Here is a 17,014-nt window from a genome sequence, read left to right on the forward strand (position 1 = left end):
AGCTGGATTTAGTATCCAACTTACTATCCTGGACATACCTATAGTTCAGAGTCCAACCCTCATCTGCTTCACCCATTCATCTGTCAAAACTGTCTGCTAATAAAAGCAAGGACCATCTTGTAACCTGGAATACTTATGGTCATCTTCAACTCTTCAAATAACTGGCTTATAAAAAGTAAACAAACAAACAAAAACCCCACAACCACAAAACCAAACCAAAACCACCACACAATCAAGTTTTAATCCTGGCTCTTGTTCTTAAAGAAACTGATAAAGCCACTATTTTTCCAAAACCACAGAGCATTTAATATATGAACATATAGCCTTGTGTCCTATTACTACAACCACAGAGGCTGACTGATCAGAAAGTCTTAAAACTGTCAAATTATTTTGTCTACATGACATTCAAACACAAGCCAGCCCTAGTCAGACATTTTTCCTTCTAGGAAGGGAAAGTCTCAATAGAATTCTTTAACACAGACCTCCCCCTGCTATTTAAGAGTGTGCACAGAAACGCAGAGGGAGTGCACAGTTAAACCAAGATATGGAATCTTGTTTTTCCAAAATTAGAAACTGAATATAGAAATTATTAAAATACAAATTCTGATTAGAATTCCGGAGTTTACCATTTAGAGACTAGTGCTGTTAAAAGCAATGTTTCCGAAATGATTTTAGTATCTTGACTTCCTGGGAATAGTTTTGCCTGACTTATTTTCAGATGCTTACTATAATATCTTTGCTTACAAAAATGTTAACCAGTAAGCTGCTTTTTCCCTCAGTTTGTCCACTGACTCAGCAATTTTTATCAGAACAAAGGACTAGTTCCTTATGTATTCATATGACCCTTTAAGCTAATGAAAAAAAACATCCTAACATGTTTGGATGCACAAAACACTACCTAGATAAAATGTGTAACCCTGTCTCTGAAGTAAAATAATAAGTATTAAATAGACCAGCCACACAGAATAGACAACTGGCAAGACTTCAGAGATCTGATGCTTAGAGTATGGGAACAAACAGGTTGGAGAAGCCAATTACTGCACAAGCAAGCCTCAGTGCAAGCTGCTCAGAGCTTACTACAGGGGGGTGCACAGAGGCAGTTTAAGGTTACCTTCATTTACTGCTTCATGGTACCACACTTGCATCTTTGTGAAAAAGATTTCTACTTGTTTAGCTAAATTTATACACATCCTTCAGATCATGTAGGCTAGTGCAACACCTTGTGTGGACATTTGTATTGCTCTAGAGTAGGGCTTAAAGGTGCACATGCATCTTCCTGTGGTAGTTGACTGAATTGCTTCCCATTTTTTTGATCAATGACTTCTCCAGAACACCTCCAAAATCTATTAGGAGGAAGGTCAATGCATTTCAGGACAATCAACCTTTACAGATTGCATTTTCATGCGAACAGTTCTCAGCCATTGCTAGAAGCTACTGTTGTCAAAAACAGGCATGCTTCCAAAGACACACCCCTCTCTCCAGAGAAAACAGCCCAAGTTCTAGGCCTTTGTCTTGTCCCAAGAAAAAGTGACTGGCCAGAGAGAAATGTTTCATAAATCAGGTTCAGACTACAATCATCAAGTGAATAGTGCTTATTTTAGAACAAATATTTCCCTGTAAATGCCATGTTTCCCCTATAAGGGATATTACTATAACAAGAGAAAATAATTGACAAGAGATCTAAACACTATCATTTATTCAACATTGCAACTGAAAGACAATATATTTGAGTTCTCTCCGAAGTTCATCACCATATTGAATACAGCAAACATTAGTTACATGAAATTGCACATTTTTGAAAGCAATGATACTATTTGCTTTTCCTGAAGTCCAAAAAACATCAGCATTTTTTCAGTTGTGTTTATCCAGCCCCTTCTAGGGATTCAAATACAGCATCTCCATTAAGTCAATCCTACTGAGAGAGGATTAATGAAGTATAGTGTGAGGCACATGCTGCTGTGCCAATGCCAGATTCTTTGTTCGGTTCCACTGGATTTATTTGCCCCTCTTCTTTTAGCTTCACCTGTCTGAAGTCTTCCCTGACTTCTTCTAATAGACCTGGCTTGAAAATAACATCCAGTGCTGTCATCGCCAAAGCTTTTGCTGTGCGCAAAGTGTAGAACTGAGCGTTCTGTGACCCTACAGAAAAAAAAAAAATCAGCTCAGATTACTGATATGAGATACAAACCACCAGCTTACTACATAAGGCATATTTTATAAAATAAGATCTTCAAGTTTCAATTGCAAGAGCAGGTTCTTAAAAAAAATCTACTTCCATAAATGAACTATGTCCATTTTCTGATGCCTCAAACCAAATTTTCACATGCAACTTCCTGCTACTGATGTAAACAAGTAAGACTGAAAACAGGAAAATGAGACCGCACATTTTCATTTTTAGAAAACACAATTTTATATCAGTATCTCTAATATACTTCCAGAGTATTGTGCTTTAGGAGTTAAAATTACTTTATCTTTTGGTTTATGTTTAGAAACTCTTCTGAACATGCTGCTAGGAATAATCCTTCTGGCTAGACGGTATATTTAAGTCAGGCTTTTTGTAAAAGGAGTGGTCATCCATCCCATATACATTAACTTTAAACACAAAAGCAAATTCTACATATAGTCAGCTTTTTTCTGCAACTCTGCAATTAACTATATTAGTTATTTCAGGGTCTGTACTCAGCTCAGAACCCATCGTATGCTTGAAGAAAGCAACTTCATTTCTATGCAGGTACTCACATGCAGCCACTTTCTGATATAGTACTGACACTTTCATACATTTAACACACAATAGCTTTGAATACCATAGATGCATGTGAAAGCTTTAATTCTCTGTGACTGGAAATATTTGTAATTTCTAGATTTGCCAGAGTGAAGAATCAGCAACCAGTTCTTACAGTGTATAAAGGTTCCAAACATAAACCACTGTTTTCACTTCCACTCACCTGCAGCTTCTGTGTACTGCTCAGTATGATTCAATGCATCAGAACCAATGTAAAAATACGGATGAATCCCAGGGACTACAAATGTAACATTTCCAAAGTCTGTGGAACCTAGAAGCAACACAGAAGTTTTCTTAATGAAAAAGTGTTGAAGAGTTCTGAATGCTGTAAGAAAGTGTATGATAGATACTATCTCCAGCCCATATCTAAAACAGAATATCCTTTGCCCCAAATACCAAAATAAAAATGTTTCTAATGAGTCATTACCCATACAGAAATAACTCATCACCAAGATGTTTTCCCTAACTAGCCATCTTCAGAGTCTGCTCTCCAGTGCCCTTCTGATCAATAATCAGTTACTGGATGGCAAGAAGATGGATCAACAGTAAATGGAATAGAAATGTGCTAATTTTTTTATCAAACATCTCCTGATAGTACGGTGTTAATTCAGAACCAATGAAAGCAGCAAATCTTGGAGTTTCAAGCAGTCCAACTATTTTCCTGTTACAGCCCTTAGAACCAAGCCAAACAATTTCCACTTTTTACAAGTATGCAAATATTCCACATTAGGCAGGGGATTCTGAAGTAGGAACCATCTATCTTCAAACAAAAACAGACCAAGGACAACTATTTGAGTTACAAAAACATTAACAGCACAAGCACTCTTGAAATAAGATCAGAACTAAGCTCCAGACAAAACACCAGTGCTCTGTAGACACAAAAAAGTTCTTGATAGCAATGTTGCAAATTTTAATGATGATTCTTTCATGCCTGACTAGCTCCTTCAGCATTAGTGACAGTATCTCAAAGTATATAGCCTTATCTATTTAATGATACCATCCAGAAGTAGCAGATCCTTCACAGTAAATCATCCAAGAGTTTGCAACTACTTCCTGATTGCCATTCCTGCCCCTCCCCCACCCCACTCCCAAACAAGCAATCCACTCAGTATTTATTAAAATGACATTTAGAAGCTGGAGAAACCAATGTGTCAGTTATTGTGAAATTCAGATACTACAGAAAGCATTGTTTCATGGTTGGAAAAATAGGGATTGACAAACTAAGATATCAATTAACTTTCTTTCAGGTTGATCAGAACTGCAAGTTTATTTGCTTAGCAATGGCATATAAAAATGACTGTTCCAAAGATTTTATCTTATTTGTAACACATCAGGTATCCTCCATATCATAATACTTCCAAGAGAAGAGACATTGCTAATGCCTTAAGACTTAAATGATTGGAGAATATAGATTTTGCTTGAAAGCACAGAGTTATTAAAAGCGAGTCAACAGAGCCTACATTGTGATCAAAGAGGACAAGACTAGCTTGCTATTTGCTCTGCCTACAGACAAACAAAAGCAGCAAGGGTTGTCCAAAAAAAATATTTTCCCATCAATTTAGTATGCATTTGAAGGAAATCCAACTCTTGGTACAGCAACACATTGTTTCAGCTTTTGGTAGTCTACACTATCAATCCATTCTTTTGTCAGTCTGGAAAGACAAACCAGAAGTCTAGAAGTTCTGTCTCCTCCAGACTAAACCAAGAGTTCTACACTTGTCTTACCAAGCACTAATACACAAACTGCTGGAAAGACTGTGCTGGCCTTTTTCCCTGCTCTCACCCAGAAAATGAAATATTAGAAATTTCAGTGCATCCCAGCTCTCAGTCATGTAATTCCATTTAAATTTATATCCATATCCAACTACTACCAGCTTACAAGTTGGTTTTGCTGAATATTAAGGGATTTAAACTTAGAATTTTCTAGTAAGATGGAATCTTCCCAAGCCAAAAACCAGGCAGCTGTTAATTAAAATGCAACAGTCAAATTTTCCCCTTTACCAGGAAACATGTTATGCCCTTTAGGGATAATAACCTAGCGGAATGTTTAAAACTCCCAGTGTTCCAATGGTTTTCATACAAACATCAGGAACTGCATGCTTGCTAGAGATGAACAGATTGGGATAACTTCTAGCAGCATAATTGCACAGCTATCAGTGCAATATGCAGACTTGTGCACTATTGTCAACAGAAAGGTATTGGGAGCTCCAGTCTCAAAAATATATCCTGTAGCTGATACTGAAGCCTTTTTGAGTAACTATGCACATAATAGAGGCCAGTACTACCACAAACATGAATGGAAGGGAAAATGCAGAAGATTCCAAGAAGCACCTAAATACAGGTCCAAGCTTCAAAAGCAGTATTTTCTCAACACACTGGCTCCTTTTTAAGACCATCTGTATCAGTCTTGCACACAAGAAGCCAATGACCCCCATGAATGCTAAAACCAGAGTAAGTTATCACAAGCATGGGTGCCTCAACTAAGGCATCTGCTTTGGGAGGTGATCCTTATCCTGCAGCAGAGTTACCCTACCAGCAGGAGAAACAGCTCATGGCACCTGGTCAAAGGTAACTCAGATTCACAGGATTTCACACCACCCCGGCTGCGTGCAAAACGACCAGAGCGTGCACAAGGCACAAACAGGGCAGTGTGACTGGACGGGCTAAAAGAATTCTCCATAATGCTTAGCTGCCTAGAGCGATACCTGTAAGCAGACCGATACTAATACCCATGTAGAGGTGGCAGCGAGTACGCTCATCTGTTAACGACTTTTCTGCTGCACAGACATGGAGAAGCAACTGAGCTATCTTCCTTCCCTTTCAACAGAAGAAACTGATATCCTAAAAGAAAACATTGAAAACCATATGAAAACTAAAGAGAAATGCAGGTCTTGAAAAAGATGAGACAACACACTCAACCCCTCCCAAAAAGGGCAGCATACAAAATTCCACTCCTATGTCTCTGTAGACTGTACTTTGTTATGACTTCTGAATCTCCACTGCAAAAATTCAGAGAAGCAGCTGTGGAAAGAAAATTCAGTAAAACCCACTGCAGTATGCAATAACAGCATAATTGGTCAAGCACATTTTGATATTCAACAAGCCATTAAGGACAGGACAAGCACATGAAGAGTTTCAGTTTAAGCAAGTTAACGTTTAGCATGTCATGTAAGTTACATATGAAAGCACTATTACAATTAGGTGTCTGTACTAAATTCAGAGTCCTATGAACCAGCAGGATCACCAGTATTCATGATCTTCATCTTTAATAAAGCAGTTCGAAGGAAGCAACTAGCAGAGCTCTGTAAAGTTTCACTACAGAAAACATTCTAAATAAGGATCCTCAGGCCCTTTCTTAGGCTAAATGAGCAAAGTACTCTCCCTTGTACAACAGTGAATAAAAAGAATAAATCTGTCTTTAATTATAATTTTATTTTAAACCTAAGAGAATGAACAAACTGGAGAAAATATGCTAGTGTTGCCTTAATTTGGAAGGGAAGTAAGAAACAAGAGAAAAACAAAACAAAACAACCCAGAATACCATTAGATATGCTGTCTGCCCCCACACACAAAAGTTTGGAGAATTCTGTCCCCAAACACCAACACATCAACTACCCAAAGATAACCTGCATTTAATATGGGGAAGATTAGTACCACAATCAAACTAATGAGAATAACAATTTTTTTTAATTGAAAACAATTTTTTCCTTCCAAGTACAGAGAAAAGCCTGTAATATGAGTGAAGTAAAAGCATTTATATATACAGTTATGATCAGTAGTGAAGGCTATAAAGCACCAGCAGCAGTTTTAAAACTTGAACACAGCTCCTGTAGGAGGATTCTGGAAAAAAAAAACACTGTTAAGGGTAACATGAAACCCACCTGAGCATTCAAGAATTCACACTCCTATTACTATGCCTCAGAGACAGAGTGAAAGTGAAATAGTTTGCAACATAGTCAAGTCTGAGAAGTAAACACCTACTTGCATGGTAGCCTTTGGAAAACTAATCTGTTCAACTCATTAATTAAAATTAGAGACAGAATTATCTGTTAATGGAAAGAGATTTAATTAGGCTCACTGAGATGCTTAAACTTCCACTTAAAAATGCATTCCAAAACTCTTTTAAATGGACATTTGTTTATATGTAAGCTTGAAAAAAATATTGTTAAACAAGGTTCCTAAAAACCCAATCTCATCCTCATTCATAGCATAAACCAGAATTCCATATACCAAAGCAACAGAATGAACCACAATTCATTCCACATTATCATGTCCTAGTAAGACAGGTCTTAACTTTCCATCCTTTCATCCCTCCCCCCAAACAAACTGTTTCTTTCTTGAAATATTTACAGAAATATTATCAGAAAATTACTACTGCTTTCCATGTTTGTTGGGAAAATTTCTCAGCTTTTACAACAAATACAGAAACAGAGACCAGAGATATGATGCTTTTACAGAGCTTCAATTCTCTCATTTGGCTCTTTTCTCCTAACCTACCACTATCCCATTATTTTATATACTTAAGAGCTGATCAATCTAAGCTTAAGCCATAACAAAAAAACCCAGATTGAGTTACCTGACAAACCATTCAAGACACTGTCTTCTGATGTAAACTCTATTCCAAGCTTCTTTCCATTCTCCTTGTAAACTTTCTGCAGAATCTTATTTGGAAGCACATTGTAGTAATCGTTTTCACCACCTTTGATTTCCACCTAGACAAAAAAACCACCCAAATGATTAGCTATTTTTTACCAACCTAGGTCAGCATAATGTAAACAATTTAAAGCCTGGAAAAGTTAAATATACACCCATACTTGAAGCCCACATGAAAACAGACATAAGTGCTAAGTTTCTTTCAAAAATATGACATTCTGCCAGGTATTAGCTTTGATGAAAACACAGCTGGTGTTCTGTCAAGCTTGCAGCAAACAGCCAAATTGCAGAAGCATGGATTTTACAGAGAGCATCTCCAAAAATAGCAAGCAAACATTTCCTTTTAACAGCTTCTAGTGTTTTCCACTGCAGGTACTATTAAACTAGTCAGAAATCGATTAAGTCTTTCTCCAAATCCTATTTTACTATTTTTCTTTAGAATATTTCCAATAACTACAGCCCCATTCATAAAATGACTTCACACAGGCAAGGAGTTTGAAAGCAAATGTAAAAAACATACCAATGACAAGTTTCAAAAGAGATCTTAACTTTCATTCTGCAGAAAGTACACCTTCTGAAATCCTCTTCTAGCTATAGGGAAGGGGCCCTACTAGGAAAACAGCATCAAATGCCTCAAATAAACCTTAGAACTCAGTAGTTCACATTCCTATATGCTATACCTATTTGTTCTGATGATCACACACATGCTTTTCACAGCTGTGTTTGCCATCAGCCTGTAACTACAGAGCAGGTAGAACCTCCTATCTTAGTAATGCATTGCAAGGGAATGATAGCACTGGAACCAGCTACAGGAGAGACACTTCCATCTATTAAAAGAAAAAAAATGCTAACTAAAAAAAAAAAAAAAAGAATCACTTAATTTGCCATGTTTGGTTGCTAAATGAGCCTGCTGCTCAATGCGGCTCAAAGGAAACACAGGGATGCTCCAGCTCACCAAAAGAGCTAAAGGTCACTTCATACTGAAGGGCCAGGAGGAGGATCTTGGAAATCAGAGTGGTCAGACCATTCTACCCTCAAGCTCCTGGGGAGATTATGGAACAAATAAATCCTCCTAAAGCTCATTGTCCAGGCACACTAATCACAAGGCAACTGTGAATATCCATCACAGATTCATGGAAGAGGAGACGGTGCATAACCAAGCTTAGTTTTTCATGGTAACATGTCTGGCTCACTGGGCACAGAAGAGCTTCAGGCTCAAAGTGTTATGATCAGTGGCACAAAAATCCAAATTGCCTATTATTTGTGGCATCCATCTGCAATCAATACTGGGTGCCATTACTTATTGAATATCTTTATTCCTGATGCAGACAAGTCCTGCGAGACCACTTCTGGTGTGTTATGTTCAGTTTTGTGATTCTCAGCTAAAGACTGGAGCAAATCTAGGTGAAGGCTGACAAGATGATTAGGGTGCTAGAGAACATGACATACAGGGAAAAGCTGAAAGGAGCCTTCAGAGAAGAATGTTAAGCTATCCAGAGATACCAGATGGAGAGGGTAGAGAGAAGACAGAATCAGACTCTGAGATGCCCAGTGATATGAAAGGCAACAGAGTAAACTCCTATCAGAGACTGCAGCATCACAAAAGTTGGTTGAAGCTGGAAAGTATCTCTGGAGGTAACCTTGTCCAACTCCACTGCTCAGCAGGATCACCTATAGCTGATTGCCCAGGACCATATCAATGTAGCTTTTCACTATCTCCAAGGATGGAAACATCACAATCTCTCCAGGCAACCTGTTCCAGTGCTAAGCAATGACAATATAAACATCAGGAAAAATCTTTTTCACCATGAGGCTGGTAGAGCACTGTTGAGAGAAGCAATAGAATTTCACCCTTGGAGATACTCAGAAGACCACGTGGCACTGAGCAATCTGTTCTTAACTGCTCCTGCTCTGAACAGAGCTAGACTAGATGACCTCTGGATGTCTCTCCCAACATAGATCATCCTGATTATGTGGCATTCTATTTATAAAACAAAGGTTTCTTTCAGGACATAAAGCAAGCAGTATCATTGACATTTTGATTTCCTTCAGCTGAACATCAGGCAGATAAATGCCATAAGCCTTGATTTCCTATTCTGGCCTACCTTATGCCCAGCATAATAGAAACACAGAACCACAAATAGATTCTTACTTTGCATCCTGTGGCTAGTGCCGCAGATCTGAAGCAGTTCTCGACCTTCTCTGTCAGAACAGCAAGATCTTTCACTGAAGGGGCACGCAAGTAAAATTCCAGTTCAGTGTAAGAAGGAATGATGTTAGGTTTCACACCACCATGTTTTATTACACCTGCAGAAAGGGATAAGTCATGTTACCAGTGTTAAATGCAAATGCTTGGTCTTCAGCCCTGTCATGAAACTCCTTGCTCAATAACTAAATATGTAAAAAAAAAAAAGAAAAGAACAGTATGTGGATGAAGTTTCTTCATGTCAGATTAGGTGGAATGACATTGCATTCTTTGGTTAGACATCTGCTATAAACCTAAAGAAAAGCCAAGCTAGCATTTGTAATTCACTCCCCGAAATTCAATGTATCAGTCATAAAGTAATCCGGCTGCCTTTGAAAAAAGTAAAAAATTGTTATAAAGGCTACCTTGGATTCTAACTTTTAAAGGTTTCCTCAACTAGAATGCTTCCAGCTTTTGCTGCCAGCTTTGAGAGAAATTGAGTAAGTTGTGTTTCCCAGGAATACTGCAATAATGTGTACGTTGCAGTGTCCAGAACATTCATTAGATTCCTCCCAGTAATTATTTAGAAATATTGGGGGGGTATAATATATAAAATACCATAAGACTTAGCTATTTCAACAACAAAAAAACAACTGCATACCTTACTTCTACATTATATTTCCAAGCATTAACAGCACATTGCTTTCAACAGACTGCTTGTTTCCCTGGCCTCCTATCCTCAATCAGATAATGTGAAGTAAGATTTGTTTTCTACAGAACCTGAGAAACTACCAGCCTTAAATGAAAATACTGCACAAAGTTATGGATGTGTGTCACTGAAGTCTGAGAAGACAGCACTACCAGGATGCAAACAGGCAACAAGCCTTTACTTTTAGTGCATAAATCCTTTATGACTTTGAACTCCCCCTCCTCAAGTAAAACCTTTCCAGTTTCAAACACAGTCAAAGTAAAGTGCGAACTAAGCCACCATCAGTACCAGCCCATAACAAAAGAAACAGCTCAGATAAGGAACAGACATCACAGAAAAGGAACAAGCAAGTCAGCCAGTAAGTAATGATGCAAACTTGCATGACACATAGCATGTTTGCCCCAAACAAATAGCTCAATACTAATTTGTCTTCCAAGGCATTTGTGAATGGAACTGGATGGAGTCTGAGAGTATGTCTACACTTAGATTTCAAAGTAACTGCAATACTGACTGGACATCAGATCTGGCTTAAAAAGTAGGCTGCCCACACATTGCTAATAGCACCTAGCTCACCCTGCTTCTAGATGGAAGCTTTTTAAATTTTTAACAGCCTGTTTAATACAATTTCTTGAACACAAAAAAAATCTACATTTCTATTTTTCAAGGGGGCAACATTCCACTCATAAGCAGGGAAGAAAAACTTATTAAATATTAGACAAACAGAAACTGACTTTGTTCAACTATATAAAACATTGCTTAGAAATGCTAAACTTCAACTAAAGGAAACCCACTAACAAGAACTGAAATAGTTGACACTAAGATTTTTAGGATCACTTAAGTCAGCCATGGCTGTTACTGCAAATCTGCAACACAAGACCTCCATCACACTGTTTTAAAGAAATATTCCTAAAATTAAATCTCATTCAGGCTGCTTATACCTTCCCAGAAGGTATTTTAAATATTTCCATTTTGCAAATCAAGTTTATGACAGTTGTATCAACACAGTAACGTAAGTTTTACTATGGTTCAGGAAATGTTAACTCCAGGAAGCCTGTTTAACTGCTCGGGTTTTTGTCTACACTACCCATGCACCCTTCAAAAACTAAGATAGGAGTAGTTGCATTATACAGTCCTAAAATTACATTTGGCCCTTTGAAGGCAACTGCAAGGCTGATGTGGCTCCCAGTGAAAATGTGTTTGACACCCCTGGCTTAGATCCAATAGCAGACTTAAGCACCTCCAATCTTAAACCTGCAACACATGCGTTTTAGACACCAAAACTCATAAGTGAGTGCCCTGTTTCCCACAGAGCAATAGGATAGAGCTAAAGCTGTGCCCTTTGTCTAAAATTCACTTGGGTATGCTGCACAGCAGAACTGCAAACATCTTAATCTACAGTCAAAAGGGCTTCCAGGTTCCAGCCAAGTATCCTGGAGAGAAATACAGGCATATATTATACAGCACAAGCAGCCAAGACATATAACATTCATTAGCTTAGAACTTCTGGAAGTGTTATACACTTGTAACAAGATTTCTAAATAAACAGTTCTACATTCCTAAGACCTGTAAAAATGGCAAAGTTTCTTAACTTCAACTTGGAAAAAGTTGTGTTGGGTGCAATAAGGGAAACAAGGGTTTATGGCTAAAGGGCAGCTTCCATCTCAACTTCTGAAATCTTCTCACTGTACAAAAAGAAATGCATGATGTTGAAGGAGTACAAGTCAAGCTTAATGTTTAACATGTCTTATTGCAAAATGATCTTTCTACTTCAAGGTCTGCTAGGTATTAAATATTACAATCCAGTGCACATCTAGTTCATCAGGGTACTAACCAGAATTACAGGCTTCCACCATCACTTGCTTTTTGTACTTCACTCTAGACTACTACACTTTCCCATAAATAAAAATGCCATCTAATTAATGGAATGTGTACTACAAAAATGATGTAGTAAGTAATGCTTCATTTTTCAGAAGTATTTAATCTTACACTTTTGCAAAAACAAACTTGAAGGAATTCAAGGCCATGTACCAAAATAAACTCAACTTTTTTTTCCCTCTTCATTTCTGAACTGCAATTTTAAGTGCAAAGACTTAATTTGGCTAGGCTCTACCTAGGCACTCATCTCCTCTTTTGAATCTGACCCATATGCCTATTTTCAGAAGTTAATTCTGCACAATGACAGGATTTTAAATATTAGAAACTATTTAAATAAAATGGTGCTATTTAATAATATTTGAAGTGACTATACAAGTTTAGTGCAATAATGTAATATTTTAAATTGTAGAATTTTCTAAGTTAGTATTTCAACAGCCTAAATTAACACTTGCGGGACATTAGATTTAACAAAGATCTCACCATGAACTCTCCAGGTCGGTTTCATTTGCTGTCTTAAAACAGACAGATTGTTGTATGCAAGAACAGCAGCATCTAATGCATTAACTCCTTCCCAAGGATAAGCAGCAGCATGAGAAGCTTTTCCATAGTATTTCACAGTCACACTAGGAAATAAAAGGCATTGCTTATTTGTTTTTTCATTCACTGAAAAAAACCCTCTAAAATAAAAAGTTCCTTTTGTTCACACAAGTATTTAAGTTTTGTGTAGCAGAACACCAAACAGTTTACCTGGCACTACATTGTTATGAAGTTGAACTATCTTGGAGTACAGAAAGATGCTGAAAGACTTCTAGAAAAATCAGCAAAATTGAACAATATCAAGAGCCAATCAGGCGAAGGAGGTACCAGTAACATACCACTACACAGCCCTTTCCCAAGAAGGACAAGTTTCACATACTACTTAAATGTCTCCAGCACTTTGTTTTAATACCTCCTAACTGTTCTGAGACTTAACATTCCTAACATTCTTCTCAAACAGAAGATAAAAAAATCTTTTGTCCAATTTAAAATTAGAAGTTTATTATCCTAATTCTTATCAAATGCCAATAAAAACCATACAGAGCGTGTAAGACAGCAAAAGCACATTACTAAGATTGCATACAAGCCATGTCTAAATAACAGATGTCAAGCTTTAAAAGAGCAGAAAAGGCATAGCCTAGCACAAAATACACACTATCATGCTACAGCAAGGATGCTCTTTCCTTGCACATCTCAAAAATGCTGGCAGAAAGGCTTGCATCAAGAAAGAAATCTAGTGTAAAGGTTAACCCCCAACTTTGCCGAAGCCCTGAAATACCACACCTAAACATTCCAGTAAGAATTCATGCTTGGCTTCATCTTCTGAGGGCCATTCATATTAGCCTCAATAAATAACATTTCAAATTATATGGAAAGCCTTTACATAATGGGCAAATATTAAAAACTGACAACTATATCAGGCATTGTTATCTAACACACAAATACTAGAGGTTTTTATCAATACCAGAGATTTTACCTAAATCTGTACTCACCACACAGTTCTTCACATAAAATACTCCATCCTGAAACTCAGAGTTTCCCCCTGAGATGCACAACCCGTCTCTTACCCAGCTTGGACCAGCCTAACATCCCTCTGTCTCACACAGATGCCAACTTTGCCACTTATCCTGAACTGACCCCTCATGCTCTGAGCCACAGCACAGCTGTAAGTTAATACAAGAACTTTAGTACTGGAGAGCAAAGGAGGACACAATGGAGCGGAAAATCTCTCCTGCTACCGCCTGCAATCAAAATTAACTATGTCCTTTTCCATCCTCCAAGAAAACCATACATCCCATTCTGTAAAGTATGAGTTTTACCTAAAATTTATTATCATTATGAAATCAAGATAATAAAACCTATCCATTAACATCCCAAGAATTAGACTGCAACCCTTCAAATCAGCTCACGAAGAAGGCAAGGCAGATCCCTGGATATTCTCCCAAAAAATGGAGGGAAGGCAAAGTAAAGCAGAAAGTCCTGTTTGACTAACAATAAATAGAACAATTAGGCAGAGGATAATTGAGTAAGAATCAGCAGATTTTGGCTTGTATTCACCAGTTATCCCAGTACGTTAGGTTTACTTCCGGCACAAGCCAGCTTCAGAGCTTGCAGATACAGTAATACTAGCAATTTAATGATCACCAGTCCTTTAATTCCTTGGAAACAACCAAAGGATCAGTTATAAGTCATCAAAACAGTCTTTGTACCTTTGGAATCTCATAATTACAGAAATCATGACATAAGCTGAGTATTTCAAGTTTTTTGAGGTTGTAAGCTGTTTCACTCAGTACTTCAATTCCATGCCTGCTCTATTATTCACGGTTTAAAGGCTCCCTAGGACTTGCATCCTACAGCAGACCATCACCTCTGAAGGGGTTTTTCCAAATCTTACTGTATCAAGCTCAAAAGGCTATTGCAATAGTTGAAATCAACAGAAAGACAAAACTGTCAATGAAAACACCTTGAAGATTATAAATATTGCCTTAACGTACAGCAACCAAAAGCCAAGCTGAGGTAAGTTTTGAAGGTGATTACAACAACCAGTTAAGACTCTCTAGAAACACAAGGATGGAATATAGCAGAGAGCTAGCTAGGTAACAAAGACTAGGTGTTGCTAAGCTCATCTGCCTTACCATAGAACTCTGCAGTAACACAAGCAAATTGCCCACCAGGAACAGCACTGACAAAAGCAAAATGGCCAATAAAATCAAGCATGTAGGAGCTGAAGGTGGCATAACCAAGATAAAAACAGGTCCCAGTACATCAAGTGAGAAATGGCTGGAAAACCAGCTATTTAAATATCATAGAATTTAGTCAGAGATAGCCAAACCTATTACTTGGAAAAACCTGTTGCACTGGAGGGAGGTTACCAGAGGAGTCTCCACTAGTCTCAGGCTAGCTGACAAAAAACGCTGAGTGATAGTACGACTGCTGCCTATACTTACACTGGGGGTAAACACGACAGAAAGCCAAGAACTACTTTGAACGAAAAAAGAAAGCTGATGTGAGAGTTAATAGATATAAAATGGTCATGATTAAGTTTAGGTTGGAAGTTAATAAGGATCCAAACAGCAGTCCGGCTTGGCTGGCCAGATCTTCCAAAAGTGGCAGAGAAAACCTGAAGCAATTTCAGAAGTTATTAAAATAAAATGTGTACAGAGGACCGTGTGACCTGATACTCAGGAAAGCAAGGAACTACGATCCATGAGACTCCTTGCAGTTCCTTAATATATATATATATGATAATCACACACGTTTAAAAAGAAATGCCTAGAAATTTCAGAATAAAGACTGGACTTTCGTGACACATTCAAAATTGTCTCAGAGCAGTCAGGGATCTTTAACACTAGGCTGAACATTTTGGAAGAACAGCTCAGAGTGTCCATAACAGTGACCTGGCTCCTTAGCTGACTGCAGATACTGCTTCATCTGAAGGGCACCTGCAAGGTCTCTGGCCCCAAGTCCAGCTCCTCTTCTCGGGGAGAGGGAAAAGGCTGATAACAAGCCAACCCTTTCGACCTGAACCCACTCACTCACTCGTGCTCCGCCACATCGGGCAGGTAGGCTGCGTCTTCCTGCGAGGGGTGTGCCATAAAAACCACGTCCAGCCCGTCAAATGCTCCGGCGTTTATCAGGTCGATTTTGCCTCCCCCTTGTTCCTCCGCGGGCGTCCCCAGCACCGTGACCTGCAACACAAACGCAGAGAGTCAGGCCCGAGGGGGCCGAGGTCACCACCTCCGCCCCGGGGAGGCCCCTCACCTGGACACCGACGGGCGCCGGCTGCGGCAGGCTCTCCAGGGCGGCCTTCAGCCCCAGGGCGGCTGCGGCTCCCACCTCGGCGATGAGGTTGTGCCCGCAGGCGTGACCGATGCCGGGCAGAGCATCGTACTCGCAGAGGAAGGCGACGCGGAGCGGGCGGGAACCCTGGGGGACGGTCGTGCCCCAGTCGGCGCGGAAGGCCGTGTCCAGCTTGTAGCGCGGCTGCACGGCCCAGGCGGCGCCCGGCAGCTCCCCGCTGGAGAAGAAGCGGGTCATGGTGTCGTGCGCCTGGCGCTCCTCGTACGCCAGCTCGGGCCGGCTCCAGATGTCGCGGCTCAGCGCGCCCAGTCGCGCCGCGTTCAGCTCCACGCTCTCGCACGCCCGCTGCTTCAGCGTTTCCAGCGCCGGCAGCGCGGCGGCGGGGCCGCCCTGCGGCAGGTCCTGCGGCCTCATGAGGGAGCGGCGGGGCGCTCCTAGGAACACCTGCCCGACCGACCGTTCCTGTCCGCCGACGTGTGAGCTGAGGGTGCCGCTTCGCCCATTTATAGCCGCCTCAGAGCCGCGGGGCATGCTGGGAAACGTAGTCCTTCGCCCCGGCGCGGCCTGCCGGCGGCTCCCGGCCAGAACTACCCGTCCCAGAGCACACAGGGGCCTCCCCTCGCCCCGCCCGTGCCGCCAGAGGGGCTGCGCGGGCCCTGCCGCGGGACCTGCCTGAGGCCGTGCTGCGGCTGCGGACGGCGCTCCCGATGGCACTTCATGCTCTTTGCGGCTGCCCTTTGCTGCTGACTTAACACACGTCCTGCTCGCTCATGTATTTACCATCAAAACAAGCTAAACTCAGTCTTCGCCTGCGCTCTGTGCGCCGTTTCCTAGAAACTGCATTCAAGATCTGCCATAACTGCAGCGCTTGGAAATTAACAACCTATTTTTCTCCAACATCTCTTTTTTTTTTTTCTTTTTTTTTTTTTTTGAACAAGAAGTCCCGTCTGCATGGGTTTTGTTTTCTCCTTTA

At 40.0% G+C, this 17,014-nt stretch overlaps 1 protein-coding gene across 2 annotated transcripts; it reads right to left on the reverse strand.

The window, feature by feature from the left end:
* Positions 1-1,679: 1,679 nt before the first annotated feature.
* On the reverse strand, positions 1,680-16,587 carry PM20D2 (peptidase M20 domain containing 2). 2 transcript variants are annotated; one of them, XM_065834116.2, is made up of 7 exons: positions 16,003-16,587; positions 15,781-15,929; positions 12,685-12,827; positions 9,588-9,742; positions 7,359-7,494; positions 2,946-3,053; positions 1,680-2,139 (listed from the first exon to the last, which is right to left on the reverse strand). In XM_065834116.2, the coding sequence occupies exons 1-7, from the start codon at positions 16,570-16,572 to the stop codon at positions 1,913-1,915; spliced, it is 1,488 nt and encodes a 495-aa protein (XP_065690188.2). In that variant the 5' UTR covers positions 16,573-16,587; the 3' UTR covers positions 1,680-1,912. The 2 variants fall into 2 exon arrangements, 1 of the variants encoding a protein (XP_065690188.2); XR_010651109.2 differs by lacking the exon at positions 1,680-2,139 and adding an exon at positions 5,488-5,623.
* Positions 16,588-17,014: the final 427 nt, after the last annotated feature.

This window comes from Patagioenas fasciata, chromosome 3 (genome assembly GCF_037038585.1).
Source record: "Patagioenas fasciata isolate bPatFas1 chromosome 3, bPatFas1.hap1, whole genome shotgun sequence".
NCBI classification, from domain to species: Eukaryota; Metazoa; Chordata; class Aves; order Columbiformes; family Columbidae; genus Patagioenas; species Patagioenas fasciata.

Excerpts from the sequence above, each read along its gene's own strand:
- PM20D2 (XM_065834116.2), bottom strand. The coding sequence starts at position 16,572 with ATGCCCCGCGGCTCTGAGGCGGCTATAAATGGGCGAAGCGGCACCCTC. Across the intron at positions 3,054-7,358 it reads TGTCTTGAATGGTTTGTCAG|GTTCCACAGACTTTGGAAAT; the intron begins GTAACTCAATCT and ends TGTTGCTTCTAG. Across the intron at positions 2,140-2,945 it reads GCAGTACACAGAAGCTGCAG|GGTCACAGAACGCTCAGTTC; the intron begins GTGAGTGGAAGT and ends TTTTTTCTGTAG.